The 17,002-nt window shown below is 44.1% G+C and overlaps 1 protein-coding gene across 1 annotated transcript; it reads right to left on the bottom strand.

Moving 5' to 3' along the window:
• Positions 1 to 200: 200 nt before the first annotated feature.
• LOC121597476 lies at positions 201 to 8,042 on the bottom strand. The gene is made up of 2 exons (XM_041923256.1): positions 3,011 to 8,042; positions 201 to 1,411 (listed from the first exon to the last, which is right to left on the bottom strand). Exons 1-2 carry the CDS (start codon positions 6,032 to 6,034, stop codon positions 788 to 790), a joined length of 3,648 nt encoding a protein of 1,215 aa, XP_041779190.1. The 5' UTR covers positions 6,035 to 8,042; the 3' UTR covers positions 201 to 787.
• Positions 8,043 to 17,002: the final 8,960 nt, after the last annotated feature.

Below are 17,002 nucleotides of genomic sequence, written 5' to 3'. Positions count from 1 at the left end.
TCCTCATATCGGGAACGCCTGGTGCTTTTGAATTACCAGGAAAATATTCATTATTACCCGTCTGGTTCATTTATCCTTCTTCCTTTCTCTTTTTGCTGCTCTCGCTTTCTCTCGCTATCTCTCGATCGCTCTCTTTCTTGCTCTCGTCCGCTGTCTGTATATTGTAGTGATTGGAATTTTATCGGAACTCAACCTGTTGCGGCCGAGGGGCTCCGCCGGGCGAAGGTTCCGGCTCCTACGGCTACAACGGGGAATTCTCCAAGCCTTTCAGCTAGTGCTCCTCGCTGCCTCGGGAGTCTATGCAACAGAAAGGGGGATCGTTCCTTGAGATTCGGATTATTTCGGATGTTATGAAATGAAGCTCTTAACACTTTGGCTTATCGTTCGAATCTGATTTGGCTCCAGCTTGAGCCGCCTTTATATACCAAAATTTTCACAATTTTTCTGCACGATACTAACCCAAAATTCTACGCCTTTCCTCCCACTCCCATTCCCGTTTGTCCCCAACTCCCATCGCGCTCCCGGTTTCCATTGTCACTCCCGGCGACATCTGTTCGCACCGGCGATTCCAGAAATTCCGCATCGATCAATCCATCGAGCAATCCTTTGTGTAGACGGTACCGGTGCTGCGCGTGCTGGTAGCGACGTTCATCGTGGGGGGTACGGCTGGCGTTTCGTGGAAATTCACCGATCTTGTGTCTTTTCATTTTTTATTTTTTATTCTGCATGCACTTCGCACGCAACATTCTCCCCCACGTAATTCACAGGTGGGGATTACGCTTCTTGCTTAGTTGGTCGAAGTGCTTGGTGGGTTATTTTCCAACAACTGTTTTGCCCAATGACATGGGGCGATCTTTGTCTTCTTGCGAGGAGGCTTCGTTTCACTGTTGTCGTTGTTAGGCTGAAGCGGTCTGATTCGATGTGTGCCCTGGTGTTGCTGAGATGTTGTGTGGAGAAGCAAATGTTCTTTTTGCTCTATATTTAATACGGCAACTCGGACAGCTGGCCGTTTTAATATGTTTTCTCCCACTTTTACTTCCACTGATCGTACTTGCCCATCCGGGGCCATATTCGCTTTCATAATTCTTCCTTTGATCCACTTTCCCGGAGGTGCGTTGTCATCAAACAGCACGACTATGTCTCCCACCTTTATGGGTTCTACGTGGTTAGTCCACTTATTTCGGCGTATTAGTGTTGGAAGATATTCTTTTTTCCAACGGTCCCAGAATATCTTTGAGTAATGCTGTGTGAGTTTGTACTGTTGCCTGTTTGCTGCCGAGGTTTCGTTCACTACTGGTGGTATATGGCTGCCATTTCGTCCAATAAGAAAATGAAATGGTGTGAGTATTTCGTCTTCTTCATTTTCCAGCGGTATGTGTGTTAAGGGCCGGGAATTAAGCATTGCCTCGATTTCAATTAAAGTGGCACGAAGTGTCTCTGGAGTCGGGTGTCGGTGACTCCATTCAGTAAACATGTGCCGCAATCCTTTCTTGATATTTTGTATTTGCCGCTCCCATGCTCCACCAAAATGGGGAGCGGAAGGGGGATTGAAGTGCCATTTTATTTCGTACTTGAGCGCCGATTCATGTCCCATGCGCTTGTCGATTTCTGTTACTAATTCTCTTAATTCGCGCTCCGCACCAACAAAATTTTTTCCGTTATCGCTATACATGTTGCATATTTTTCCTCGGCGATTTTGGATACCATAAAACTATAGGCATACCATAAAACTGTCTGTGTCTAGCTTCTCGGCTAGTTCTATATGAACTGCTCTGGTATTCATGCACGAGAAGATAGCACCCCATCGTTTTTCCAACGATCTTTTTACTTGTACTTCGATAGGTCCAAAATAGTCGATCCCTGTATTATAAAACGGTGGTGTGTATGGGTGAGCTCTAAATTCTGGGAGAGGTGCCATAAAGGGGGCTACTGGTGCAGCGGTTTGTAGAATGCACTTTTGGCAACATTTCTTTATGTTCTTTAGGACTGCTCGCAAATTCACTATCCAATATTCTTGTCGAATTGCGCCGATAACTACGTTGTCGGCCTGATGCAAATAACGTTCATGGAAATTTCTCACTAACAATTTTACCAATCTTGGTTTCTGTGGCAGTATGATTGGCGTGCGTGTACCTTGGGGAAGCGCGCTGATGTTTTCCAATCTTCCACGGGAACGCATGATGCCATCGGAGTCTAAAAATGGTGATAGCTTGTTTAAAGGGCTTTGCTTTGGTACTGGTTGCCCTTTAGTGAGAGTCGCCATTTCTTCGGGAAATCCTTCCCATTGAGCACTGCGATACATTCCATTTCGGACTAATTGGACGTCATCAGGCTGAATGGAACGTGTAAATGCTGAGCGATTTCTAATAAAATCGGCAAACTTTTTCAGAATTGTTAGATGTTTTAACAATCTAGGCCACGAAGAATAATTCTCGACTGGTATAGCTGTTTCTGCGTGTTGGTGTACAGCTACTACGCGGCATTCTTCATTCGTTTCTACGATCTCTTTGTGTGGCCAATCTGATTCGTCGTTTCTTAAAAACGAAGGTCCATTTACCCAAATCCAATCATTTGGGTATGGTTTTGTTGCAATGTCTGCTGGATTTTCTCGAGATGGAACCCATCTCCATTGGTCGGCTCGAGATGATTCTAAAATTTCGCCCACACGATGAGCAACAAATTGTGCGTATTTACGTCGATTTTTGAGCCAACTCAATACTACTTCTGAATCACCCCAGTATGTTATGTGTTTTACGAATAGGCGAAGTTCTTTTCTTATACTTTCGGTTAGACGTACACCTAGAACCGCAGCCTGTAACTCCAGCCTAGGAATGGACAATGGATTAATTGGCGCCACGCGTGCCTTTCCGGCCACAAGATAAATAAATACTGTTCCTTCTCTTGATACAGTGCGGGCGTAAACGCAAGCAGCAAATGCGTTCTCAGAAGCGTCTACGAAAGTATGCAATTCTAGCGGATCATTCAAGGATTTCACCAATTGCCTCGGAATTCGTATGTTTTCGGCACTCTTTACTACGCGTAGACATTCTTCCCATTTCTCTTGTAATTCATCTGGAATGGTGGAGTCCCAATCCTTCGTTATAACATGAAGTTCTCTCATTAAAATTCTGCCAGCTATTGTTACGTGGCTTATTAAGCCCAGCGGATCGTAAACACTCATGACACAACTAAGAACTTCTCTCATTGTTGGCCTGTCTTTTGTTACTTTGTTCATTTTGACTTGAAACCCAAAATGATCGATCGTTGAGTTCCAATGAACACCAAGTATCTTCTCGTAGTCTTGGCCCTTTTCTTCGATTTGTACTGAAGTTGTTTTTTGTTGTACACGATCTTGAGGAATTGTTTTCAGTAACTCCCCCCGGTTTGAGGTAAAATTTCTTATGTGAAAATCAGCAGCTTTGTGTACCTCAATTACTTGTCTCACTGTTTCAATTGCATCTTCCATTGTGAAAAAACTATCGAGATAGTCGTCAACATAATGTTGCCGAACTATTGGGTCTACTGCCAGAGGGTGTGTTTCGGCGTGGGCAGCTGCGTTGGTATTCTTTACTACTTGTGCGCATGCAGGCGAACAAGTCGCGCCAAATGTCATGACTTGCATGACGTACACATCGGGACACCGGTTTTCACAATCTCGCCACAGAATACGCTGAGAGTCCTGATCTTCTTCCCGTATTCTTACTCGGTGGAACATCTCTTGGATGTCCCCTGTGACGCAGATGTTGCCTTCTCGAAAACGTAGCAAGACACCGAAAAGTGAAGCCATTTCGTCAGGGCCAGATAGTAATTGGGAGTTCAGCGAAATGTGATTGACTTCAGCAGCCGCGTCAAACACCAATCGTGGTTTCGGTATCGGTTTGTTTCGGTTGACTACAACGAAATGCGGTAGATAGAAAGTTTTTGGTGTTGCAATAGCAACCTGGCTTGGCGTCAACTTTCTCAGATAACCCTTCTGTATGTAATCTGCAAATGTGTTCTTTGCCCAAACTTGCAGCTCTCTATTCTTATTCAACTGCTTTTCCAAACTTACTAGGCGTTTCAGTGCGTTTGGATAGCTATTTGGGAAGTGTGCCACTTCTGGTTTCCACAACAGTCCCACTTGATAATATCCATCCTTTTTCTCTAGTGTCTTTTCTAGAATTTTATTCGCTTGCTCTATCTCTTTGGGCACAAGAGGTTTTGTCACTTTCACTCCAAAGTCTTCCGTACTGAAGTATTGTTGGATCATTCTATTCATTATTTCCTCGTTTTTGTGTACCATGAAATGATCCGATCTTGTTACCGGTTGTGTGTACTCATTTCCGAATATTATCCATCCGAGTTTTGTTTTGATAGCCATCGGTTCTTCTGGACGGCCCATTCTGCGGTCTAATGGCATGATAAGGTGGCTGTGACTTAAGCCGATGAGGATGGTAGGGTAAGCGTTTGTAAACGATTCTATTTTAATGCCTTTCAGGTGTGGGTAAAGAGCAAGTAATCTATTGGTGTCTATTGTTTGTTGTGGTAGTTGTAGATTTTTAACGGTTCGCACCTCTTTCAATAGGAATTCTTTTCCTTGATCATTTACAATCGTAAGTTGCACTCGACGACTGGTGTCTTGTTCTACCGTTAGATTTTGGGTCCACGTCATTGTTAATGGATCTTGCCGGCCTTGTAAACCTAACTTGTTTGCCAAATCTTCCTCCATGAGTGTTAGTGACGATCCAGCGTCCAAGAAAGCAAACGTTTTCATAGCCACTGACCCATTGCGTACGGTTATCGGAACGATCTGGTAGTAGACACGTACGTCGTTATAGTGATAATATATTGGCTGGGGCACTTCATGTAACAGAGGATGATGCCGCCGAATACATCCCTGCACACTACATACTTTGGACAATGGGCAGTTTCTTTGGACATGCTCGCTGGAGAGGAGACATGTGAAACACAGATGGTGTTGTGTGGTGAATGCAATTCGGTCACTAATGTTTTTCTGTAAAAAGTTTTCACACTCTGGCAACGTATGTTGTCCTTTGCACAAGCGACAAACTGTGTGCAAGTTTTGAGCAATGTTCATTTGCTGGGAATTTCCTGGTGGTTTGCGATTGTGATATTTGTGAACATTTACCTTGTTCTGTGGTCGCTCTGTTCTTTTTGGCAGACTTCGCAATGCCTTCGATATTTGGTGCATCCAATCGTTGAACTGGTCAAGCGTTACTTCGGAATTAGCTGCCTCTAGACTGGCTTTGTGCTGTGCCCAATTCAGTTGTTTATCGATCGAAAGTTTTGCCAACAATTCATCGATGAGTCGAGGATCATTCAAATAAGATCTTTTTCCTAAAATCTTTATATTTGTAACTAGGTTATCAAGAGCGTCAGAAAGCTCCATTATTTTCATTTGTCCTTCGACCTTTATTTTCACCACATCTTTCAATAGCTCTTTGTATACTTGGTCCGCTCTTCCAAATTGTTCTTCTAAACGAGCCATGATGGCCGGAACGTTCTGCGGATCCAAGAGTAAGGCACGCACTGCTTTTTCGGCTTCTCCCTTAACAAATCGTTGCAAACGATTCAAGTTTTCTAGCTTGCTAAAACCTGCTTCAATTGTTGTGTCTTCAAATGTCTTTTTGAAATGTGGCCAGTCTTGTGGTTTCCCATCAAATTCTGGAAGGTTTACTAATGTGGTTTTCTTGATATGGCGGCTGGCTTCCAAACTATTGTTCTGTAATACCATGGCGAGTTCTAGTATGGCTTGATCTGGTGTGCTTTTCTTTTCTTCTTGTTGGTATTGGATTTTGATATCTTGGCATTTTATGCACAACCATTCTTCTTCTGCGGTTGGTACCGCCGATAATTTGGCGCAGGCCAGGTGAAAATATCGATCGCATTCTTCACACTTAACAAACGGACTATCACCGTTTGGTTCGGTACATAGGCGACATGCGCCGTTTTTGTTCTCAACAAAGTAATTGCTCTTCTTGTTAGCCATTTTTACGACAATTCTACGACTGACAGTCGTATGACAAAACAACATAAATTGATGCGGCTGGACACTCGGGACCACGGCGCACTTTAACGACGCGGATGGCTGGACACTCTGGCCAGAAGCACGGACTTAGCTTTTTATTCCAATCCGGTCCAATGATGATGAGGTGACGACGTCACGGATGGGCTGGACACTTCGGTTCCAGAAGCACACTCTGGGCTCGACCCTTCCGGTGCGGCTGGACACTCGGGACCACGGCGCACTTGGTAACACGGAGCACGGTAGCTACACGGCTCGTCCACTCCGGTCTAGCAACGACGCGACGACACTATCTTACGGTGAGGCTCTCCTCTCTGGAGCCACCAATGTTGCGGCCGAGGGGCTCCGCCGGGCGAAGGTTCCGGCTCCTACGGCTACAACGGGGAATTCTCCAAGCCTTTCAGCTAGTGCTCCTCGCTGCCTCGGGAGTCTATGCAACAGAAAGGGGGATCGTTCCTTGAGATTCGGATTATTTCGGATGTTATGAAATGAAGCTCTTAACACTTTGGCTTATCGTTCGAATCTGATTTGGCTCCAGCTTGAGCCGCCTTTATATACCAAAATTTTCACAATTTTTCTGCACGATACTAACCCAAAATTCTACGCCTTTCCTCCCACTCCCATTCCCGTTTGTCCCCAACTCCCATCGCGCTCCCGGTTTCCATTGTCACTCCCGGCGACATCTGTTCGCACCGGCGATTCCAGAAATTCCGCATCGATCAATCCATCGAGCAATCCTTTGTGTAGACGGTACCGGTGCTGCGCGTGCTGGTAGCGACGTTCATCGTGGGGGGTACGGCTGGCGTTTCGTGGAAATTCACCGATCTTGTGTCTTTTCATTTTTTATTTTTTATTCTGCATGCACTTCGCACGCAACACAACCCATTCCACAATTTCCTGCAGATCAGTTCAATCATCCGAATAGATGGATTGCTTTCGTTTGCTTATTGTTTGCTGCCAACCATTCAGTCTCGTTCCGATCGGATTCCCAACCGCGTCCTATTGTCGCTATCCGCGGAAACAGGGCAACAGAAAAACTAGAGTTTGCCAGTGCAGCAAACTGTTGATATGGGGTGTGTGGACAAAGGAAAACTGAGTTTTTTGTTTCTTGCACTGCAATTATCAAACTGTCGAAGGATCAATTCATTTCATCCTGTTTTGGTCTAAGCACAAATATGTTTTACACCATACTTGCCGTTTATTTCGGATTTATTTTAAACCACTAATAGATAAACTGTTTCAAATTGTGGCTGCTATTGACTTGCTGTAACCTTTCTCTTTTAACTTTGTACTTGGCCAATCACTCTGGTGCTACGTTCCTGACCTCTTACAATTCCCCAAAGGAATAATGCAATCAATTAATCAATCATTCATATGAAAAGAATCAACCCCAACGCAAATGATACCAAACGATACGTCTTCAAAGCTCTAACGTTTGTGGAACGGCTGATAGCAGAAAAAACATATCAAGAGCAAAAATAACCCGATGTGTTACAAAACGTCAAAACAGTTAATTCAAAATGTGTTGCTGCCATTTGCTTCAAATAATCGCAGGGTGTGAAAAAACGCCCGCAATCATGATTGAAAAATGATGAATAAGCGCTGAACCCCACATTAAAATTGGAGTAGAAACAGCCCTTGTCTGAGAGAATGTAAAAGCCCTTTGTACCCTTTGTACGGGTGGCAATGACATATTGGAAGGAAGCCGTCTGTCTTTCGATAATGCAACAGGAGCGCCAGAATTACACAGTGTGGCACGGGGATGATTGCACTTACAAAGCGGAGCGATAAGTGAAACAGTAAATAATGCTATACACTTTATACCGTTGATAGCGACACACCCATACAGCGTGGTTTTGGTCTGGGGACACGAAACAGCCTGGAACGATATGTGCTGTTTCAACGTTATTTTGGTTTCATACAGGTTTTTTAGTAAGTTGAGTTAATTATGTACCATGGATAACACTGACTTATATTTTATATGATGCATAAGCTTCATTGAGAAAGGATAAAGATTTAAGCTTCTCGGTTCCTAGACTGTTAATCGGAGTGTGTTTCTATAAACTAGAGTTTATTTTTCTCACAATTTAATGACAGAAAGAAACGAATTCAGCTCAGCAAAATCCATAAAACAGGCTGCGAATGGGGTGACCCTAGCATATTTAATAGTGAAATAGATTGTGTAAAGTAAAATAGATCGATTGCAAAGACATTACTTTATACGTTTGTGTTTTCAGGATCTTTTTTTTAATTTTTACAATTTCTTATCCTAATCAAATTAAATATAGAATGGTTTAATGTATGTTGAACTTGCTATGGAGTGAATGAGAGTTTTGTTCTGCATTTTGCACTTATTTGCTTTTAGAATATTACAAGAATTAGAATCCAATTGGAATATTACATGGCTGATACAATCCAAGGATCTCGTTTATCATTCGTCGCCAGGTTATAAGCAAAGGACGGTGTGCATATTGTACTAGTGTGTGCCGATTAGATGTTTCATTTTATTCTCATTGTTTAATTGAAAGTAAATAGGACTTTTTTACCCAGTTGGAATATGTACTGTGCTGTTTTATGCCTGTTAAACTTTTCGGTATTGATTCGTGGTCACGGAATGGCAAACAATGAAAAAGGTTGTGAACAATGTTTCTGAGTACAGAGTAAACTGCAATTACTTTTCCTTTATTCTCCACAAGTGATTGACCGCAAGAAATTTAACCAATTTAATCTTCCTAATAGTAAATTCGTCCACTTTCTCGCGTTAACTATTAGCCGATTGTTTGTAAACACTTTTTCATGAAACTGTCAAAATCGAGCTGAAAATGGCAACCTAGCAACGAGCTTTGCAACGACCTTTTCTCCTTAATAAATCTTGGTAGCGATTGTCAATATGACACAAAACGATGGTTTACTTGGATGTTTTTTGAACATTTTGCCATATTGTATGCATAACTGAGCAGGATACTCATAACATAAATTGAAGCAACCGTTTAATCTAGGCAACGGCAACTATCGTTCGTCTTCGATCGAGTTTGGGAAAGTGTCTGAAAACTTTCATTAGTGTCCTCTAACAAGAGTATCTCTCTAAACTGACGATCCCTTGAAGACTCACCTTAAAGAGATTTAACTATATAAATATTAAGAATAATACTACCACAAAATTATCGCATTCAGATAAAAAAAATCATTAATGTAAGTTGCAATGATCCATCTACCAACAGCTCATAAATTCTTCTTACCGCGTGATACTTGTGATACATCATGTTTCTAACACATCATTTTCCCTACGCGAACTTTTTCATTCACCCGTACTGCTACAACCGGGCAAAGTCCGTCTAATCTCTGCAAAAGCAACCGGTCCACACCATTGCACCCCCATCGGCACAGAACCCATGTGGCGAACATGTAGCCAACACTATTTGTACAAATTCTAACAAATTTTAAATTATTTTCCCCCCTGTGTAACTGGTGTGTCCGTCCGTTCGCAAAGGATGTCGCAAATAAATATAAAAAAACAGCACAGGGTAAAGCCCAAAAAAACAAAAACGCAAAACAAGACCTTGCTCGCTGACAGTTGCTTGGACCGGGGCCGATACAGTGACACACACAAAAACAGGACACCGTACCGCACCGTTAGCTTATCTCGAACCGGAAAAACGCTACCTCTCTCTCTCGTTTTTCCCTCTGCTGCTCGAAAGTAGCGAATGGGGCAGGAAAAAAGGGCAAAAGACAGAACGAAAAAAGACAAAACGCACCCGCTGCTCGCAGGTGGGGTAAGCTGACCCAAAACAATACCGACAAATGAGAGCCAACCTCGAGCGACCGAGCACTTGAAACCTTACAAAATGCAGCATCGCCAAGGGCGGTGGCAGCGGCAGCGGTGAGGGCAGCTTCAAGGGCGCGGAGCAACACACAAAAATATAAATGAGCCACTGACCAGACACACTAGCCGAGGTCAAACCATTTTCTACCTTCTGTAGCACTGTAGATTGCAGTCCAGCGAGAAGCGGACACACAACAGCAAGCACACTTCCCCCCCCCCCCACCCCCCTCCCATCCTGGCATACGGGGGACGCGGGCTACGGTCCGTTATCTGGGCGGAAAAATAATTGTACCTCAGGTGTTTGCAATTAACTTTGATACTTGTTTACCATTTGCTCGACATGAGCGCGCACTTCACCGTAAAAACCGGTAAAAGCTCAAGGTTCCGTGTCCGTGCCAGTCGGCCAGACGGGCTTTCGTCGACCTCGCTTGTGCTGTGCTGTGCTGTACGCCCGGAAGCTCGAACCGAACGACACATAGCGCGATACAGACACAAACGCACACACCGAGACACCTGCTGCTCATAAATCCACCCCGAGAGCGTACGAGATTTGCATATGCGCATTCTCCACGGGCAGTGGAACACACATCGTCACCAACAGAATACAATTGAGTTTGCGTGGTGTGCCGCCCTACACAACGTGATAGCGGCAAAACAACAAATGGACATAACAAAAAAAAATACACACACACATACCAAGGGCATGGCGGTTTTGATGCAACAACAGCAAATCTTGATTGGAATCTGTCGTTCCTTCATCGATGGACCGGCGCAAAAAGTGTCCTTGTGGTTCTGCTCTGGTAGCAGGATTTTTTGTTCTCTCTACCCGGTGCACATTACCTTATTGTCTTCGCCGCTCTACCCCCTGTCCAAAGGCATGGCCGATGGGTGGGTAATTTATTTCCGTTCCCACGCTAGCTCTTGGTGCACACCGGCAGCCGATCCCTTTTCGGAATAAACGATCGACACGACCAAATGGCAAAAACCGGACAGCAAACAAACTCCGGGCCGGATGGATTCGATGAAGGTGGCCAGGGTGGCCTACCGATGCAACACACGCGGCAAAAGGTACACATTAACCTTTCGCTATCGATTTATTATGCCATACCGATGGGAGGCCGCTGTGCTTCGTCCGGGAGACACCGACATACGTTCTTCAATTTTTCACCCCGTGTGATCGTGTTAGAAGCGGGGGTTTTGGCGGCTATGCGGGGACACAATGACAGAGTGGCACCGGGGCACGACAGACAAGCCTCTTTACAGTCTCTGGGCTGGTATGAGCTCTTCCAGCACCCGTGCCACTACACCGAACGCTTGCCGAGTGGCACAAAAACAACGCTCATGGTAACAACACATTAGAGGTACTTTGGTTTGGTCTTTTATTTTTACTTTTTCATTTTTTTTTTGGGACACTTGGGTTCTTTGAAATTCTGGGAGGTCAGAACCGGGTCGTGGTACGATTGTGGCCGCACGGAAGCAGAAAGTAACCCTGTCCCTGGTTACGGTTGGCGGAAGTGTGGCCCCGGTAAGCCACAAAAACAGCTCGTTTACATACGAAAAACATGCTTTCCGGAAGGGGGTGGAAAACAACCAAATCAATGTCCTCACCGCAATGCTTTGCCTCCCTGGGACCCTGCGGTCCCTAGGTCGACCTGTGCTCACTTTCCACTTTGCTTTTCGTTAAGTCATCCTATGATTAAGCCAGAAAGGGAGAGAGAGAGAGCTAGACAGAGCCCACAATTTCAGACGCTCCTCGAACAGCAACAATGACCAATGGGTTTGCCACCCCTTTGGATGAGGAATGAGGTCTGAGAAAAACCGTCACCTGCCACTACAAACGTCACGAAATTACTTTTCCCCTCCTTTTCACTCCACCTGCCCCGGCGCCCCGGTAGTATCCGGGCAAATGCAGGAATGGAGCAAACAGCCCTCACCCCACATATGGGCCAAATCCTTTCCGTTCCTGTTGCCCGGTGCGGTTCGGTCTGTTGCCGCTGGGCTTGCCCGTAGTACCGAGGATGTTTCGGGAGAGCGGGCGAGCAGGGACTTTGTTTTTGTCATACGAGACGAATATTTTATTCGACTTTCGATCACTCGACCACGCAAAGATTATTGCTTGGGCGGAGCGGGTGGACAGGCGGTACACGATTTGATTTGGAAGCACATTTGTCAACACAAACAAGTGCAATCAATGTCAAAAACATTCGTTCGTTTCGGGCTTCTGGATGGCTTCCGGGACGAAGAGGCGAAGTGGAGAGTGGGTGTTGGGTTTTTTTGTTTTGCCAGCATCGGTACGGAAGGCTGTTTGTTTCTGTTTGGCTTGGTTGGTTTGGCTTTAGCATACAGTTGGTTTTCATTTTTCATTAATGATTTTTTACCCTCCGCAGACGGGTGGCATTGGTGCCGGAGGGTTTTGTTTGGATTTGTGCTGAAGGGACCTTTTTCCACACTGGTGTTTCGATTAATTTTTTGTTTTTTGTTCATAACCATTGGAAATGGAAATTACTATTTTGAATAATACTGCGGAAGTTTTTCCCTTGCTCTAGTGATGTGACAAGCTCTCAAAACGCACGCAGAGTGTGCTCGAGATAGAGCGATCACTGTCACACGTCGAACGCTAGTAGTTCGTTTCTGTCAGAACAAGTTGTTGCACAACTACCGTTCCAATGCATACATCCATTGGAAAGAGTGTTGGAAAATAGTTTTGGAATACAATGTGAGCAGTCGCCTACACTTTGAAAAGTTGAGGAATATTTTAAAATTAATCTGAAGTAGATAGTAATGGAAAAGGGTGCTATTTTTAATGCGAAAAACATTGATTTTCGCAGAAATGTGTTGCCTGCAATGAATTAAAACAATCTATAGACAAAAAGAGAATATGTGTGGAGAGAAAGAGAGAGAGAAAGAGAGAGAGAGAGAGAGAGAGAGTGAGTGAGAGAGAGAGAGAGAGAGAGAGAGAGAGAGAGAGAGAGAGATAGAGAGTAAACCAAATGACAAATTCTGTGCTGTATATCCTTTGCGACACGAAATTGAGTCTACCGTGTAGATAAATCTTACAATTAGTTTACCTAACATTCTAATTGTCGAATATTATATTTTCCATTGACAGCCCGTTCTTCCATGGTTTATATGCGATGACTTTTACATGATCCAAAAGAATAGATTCGCATCCGAAGCTCTCTCTTCTGCCCGAGACCGGTTGTACTATTTCATCCAAAATAAACCTAATACTAAACGCGATATGCTAAACTTAAACATTGGTAAATAATTTTTGCTATCAAATGATTTTAATATAAAGCTTCTTTTATATCAATTTATACCTCTCCAATAAAATATTCCAACAATATGGCAAACCACGCACATCATACTCCGCTATTAAGTACTCTTATTGAGTACATAAAACCACTTTTAAAGCGCCTAAATGTATGCGATTTGAGTCATGTCCTGGTTAATAGTCATAGATAGAATGAAAGAAATCATACAATATTTTGAAATAACATTATCGAACTTAGGTACAATCATCATCCTGTATCAACTATCAAACACAAATAAACGTTACACCAAATACTAATTTCATACCAAAACATTCCTATTTAACAGCATTGGATTTTGCATGTGCTGATGTGAAACTTCAATCCATTTGCTGCACATTACAAGTACCACACGCTCTTTACCTTGAGTTAATACAGCCATTAACTTAATGTAAATTATGCACAAAACATACCTAAACTGTTGCAGCACCGCTAACAATGCTTAAAATCCGTCCCACACACATCACGGTTTCCTAATGAGCAAGACTATATGACTGCCGTTAAATACCGTCGCTAGCGCGGTCAGACTGCTGCATTTGAAGTGTCTACCGCGCTGCTGCTGAACGGTTCATCTAAAACAATAGAAGCTAATCGTTCATTATAACTTTACCTTCGCCCTGGCCCCCTGTGATGGCAAGGGACGGTCAGCAAAGCGAGCCTTGAAACACGTGCAAAACTTTCCTTTTTGCCACTGGTGCCGCAGCGACCGTGCGATCTACATGCAGAGTAGTTTTAAGTCCCTTTATCCCTAGCCCCGGTTACATATTTTCATTGTAATAATTTGTGCAAACCACCGGGCGAGGATAAAATAGATTTAAAAACTCGCCCTCTGCTCCGTTTCTTATCTGCCAACCCCCGTACGCCGTAGGAATGGTGTACAGGTTGATATGCAGGCCATGTAACTTTTACATCCACTAACTGCATTTTGCAACAAGGATTTTAACCAGCACACACTAACCCACACACACACATCCTTTCATTCCGTTCACATTCCGCGCAAATTGGCAATCTTTTTCTGGTGTGGTTTTTGCCCCCTTTGGCCCCGGATGGAACAGTTAATTCATGCCGTCCGTTGCAGACAGTTTTCCAGAGAGAGTTTTTTTTTGTTTGAATATGGTGAAACGTTCCGGGTTGTGGAATGTTCGCTAGCAAATGCACACTTTCCCACTGATCGGAGTGTGGGACCGTTCATGGAGCGTAAAAGAGAGAGAGTGCAGAAAGGGTAGGACTTTAGCCACAGGTTAGTATGTGGCCTAGGTCGGTTCGCTACCAAAGTGCTGACCACATAGTTGACATTTTTGACTTCCCCAGCGCAGCGCAGGTGAAAGGTGGCCGTGGAAGCCGGTACACGAAATTAGCTGAGCTTGACATGCGAGCCTCCGTGCACTGCTCGGATTGTGCGGCCTGTGTGTTGGAGTAGGCAGTTGATGAAAGGTAGACAAAATATTCGGTACGTTTTTGGTGGAAAACATTACTAGAGAAGAGTTTTGAAAGCAGTCCAAGTGTGATACCAACAGTTATAAATGAAGAAATAACGCAAGTGTTTTCGACGCCTAAATGTAAGCTAAAACATAAAATTAAAATTCAGTTTTATCTGTTCCTGGCCGCGTAATGCAATCACCTGGTGTAGATTTTAAATGAATGCATTTAAGTCACACATCTTTAATGCCAAGAAAAGGCATCAGATGCTACTAAAATACTCAGAGTACTCTTACAAACCAATGTAGTTCAGATTATATTGCTTAGCGCCTAAATGTGTGCTCTATGATCGATTGAAAAACAATTACTATTTCGTAGGGTTTAATAGAGTTTTACTAAATGCTTGAATGCATCCAATAATGAAGAAATTTTGTTAAGTGAGACGTTATTTCATTAAACTTTCTAATTCATTGACCAATTTCATCATTCCAGAGGAATGCTGTTCAGTAGCGCTGGTTCTTTGCCTACCTAAAAGCTTTGAACTACGCAGCAAACATTCAGGCGCTTTTCATCCTCAAAGCTATTTAATTCTACCAATTTGGCAGGGCGTGCTCTCTATTCGCTTTGCGTTAGTATCACAATTATTGCTGCATTCAACACCCCCAAAGCAGATCATTTAAAAAAGACATTTTCCCCCAGTGAAAGTAGCTTTAACTTCAACATTAAAGCCACACACAACCGCGGCACTGCTGGCTTACCAAAGAGGGTCAGGCCTTGATTCATCGGTTTGTAGCCGGCGGGAGGGCATAGAAACTTTATCCGACTCATTCAACTCACAATGTTTCTGCTTTCGACCACAGTTCCCTGCACCGTCCCTGCACCATTCCCTACCCCTTTGTTGGTCTCTATTATGCGTTTGCTTGTGGAACAAAAGGCAACAACTTTGCTGGCCGCCCGCAAGGCACAAAACTGCTCGCACCCGATACAAACAATCGGAATTTTGTTGCAACTATTCTGTTGTTTGTTTTTCTTGTTTTGCAGCTCTCTCTCTCTCTATCTATCTATCTGTCTCTCTCTCTCTTCTCTCTACCTTTTTCTGCTCTTCGTCAAAATGCACCCTTCCTTCCATGTCACAACAATTCGGGGAACCGGCTCATGCTTAGGATCGTTAAGTATGTATCGTGTTTGATTCTGCGAAAGTGTATGTACGTGTATAAGAAATGAACAACGAGAAATCTTCCTCCCTACTAGGTAAAACGACCTGTGTGGTTGAAGCACACACACACACACACCACACGGTACCGTACAGTCAAAGCGCCCGAAGGCATGCAATCGAATGCAATCGGTAAAACGCTATCAACGCTCGCAGCGGACGTTCGGTGCGGTGCTTTTCCGCTGCTTGCACAACACTACCCCACGAGCACCCACTTTCTTTGATTGCGCGTTTATCTTTGCCGGTTTGATTGAAGTGAAATGATGTTTTAAAGCGTGTTTGTGCAAACATACAATTGAAATTCGTATCGGTATCGGGCAGATCGCGCTGCCGTCTCGGAAAAACACCTCAATCCTTCCTTTTGATCCGTTCTTTTCCTTCCCGTTCAATCTTGCCCGACTTGCCCGCCACCCACCAAGAGTGAAACCGACTGACCCATTTCTTTGCTCCCGCCATTTCCCTGCCGCCCCACCAATGACGTGCCCATACGTGGGCTAGGGGTTTCGATTTTCGCGACTCTCGTTTCTGTTTGTTCATTTTGTTGTTTTGTTTGCACTAAGCGTCCAGAGCAAGCGTTTCTGGGAAGAAGGTGCAATCGCTTCGGCTGCAATCGCAAGAAGCAATTCAGCGCGCTTTGAAAGCGTTTGTTTGTTTGTTTGTTTGCACGGTCGTCTGGTTGAGGAAAACTGTGACGACAGCGACAACGTTTAACCGACCAGCTGAAACTAGCGAGCGCCCTCGGTGCCCACGTGGAACGTGTTGTTCCGGTTTTGTTTGTCCAGCGATTTGTCTTCGATTGTTTTCCACACTGCTGTTTGAAAGCGATTTGACGAGTAATCGCGCATTTTAAATCGCCAAACGATAAGCCGCTCAATTAAAAATTATGATTCCTGGTACTACAGCATTCTGTCAAACTATCAAACTTGATCGTTTTTGCAAACGATTGTCGCAAACGACACGGCCCTGATTGAGCACATTCACTGCGCGACCCATCACGCGCTAGGTAAAATCTTTTACCTCAATAATAAAACTTTCACCAGACCATAACCTATTTTATGCACACTTCCTTCGCGACGCTCACCTCACGCCCGTGGGTCAAACTGGCTACGACGGTGACGGCGTCTGTCACATCCCATTCGATTCCTTTCAATCAAGTGACAGTTTCAACCCGACGAAGACGAACCATAAAATGGTACTTTGAGATGGAAATT

The sequence above is a fragment of the Anopheles merus genome, chromosome 3R, assembly GCF_017562075.2.
Source record: "Anopheles merus strain MAF chromosome 3R, AmerM5.1, whole genome shotgun sequence".
Lineage (NCBI taxonomy): Eukaryota > Metazoa > Arthropoda > Insecta > Diptera > Culicidae > Anopheles > Anopheles merus.
This window is presented reverse-complemented; position numbering and strand designations above follow the sequence as displayed.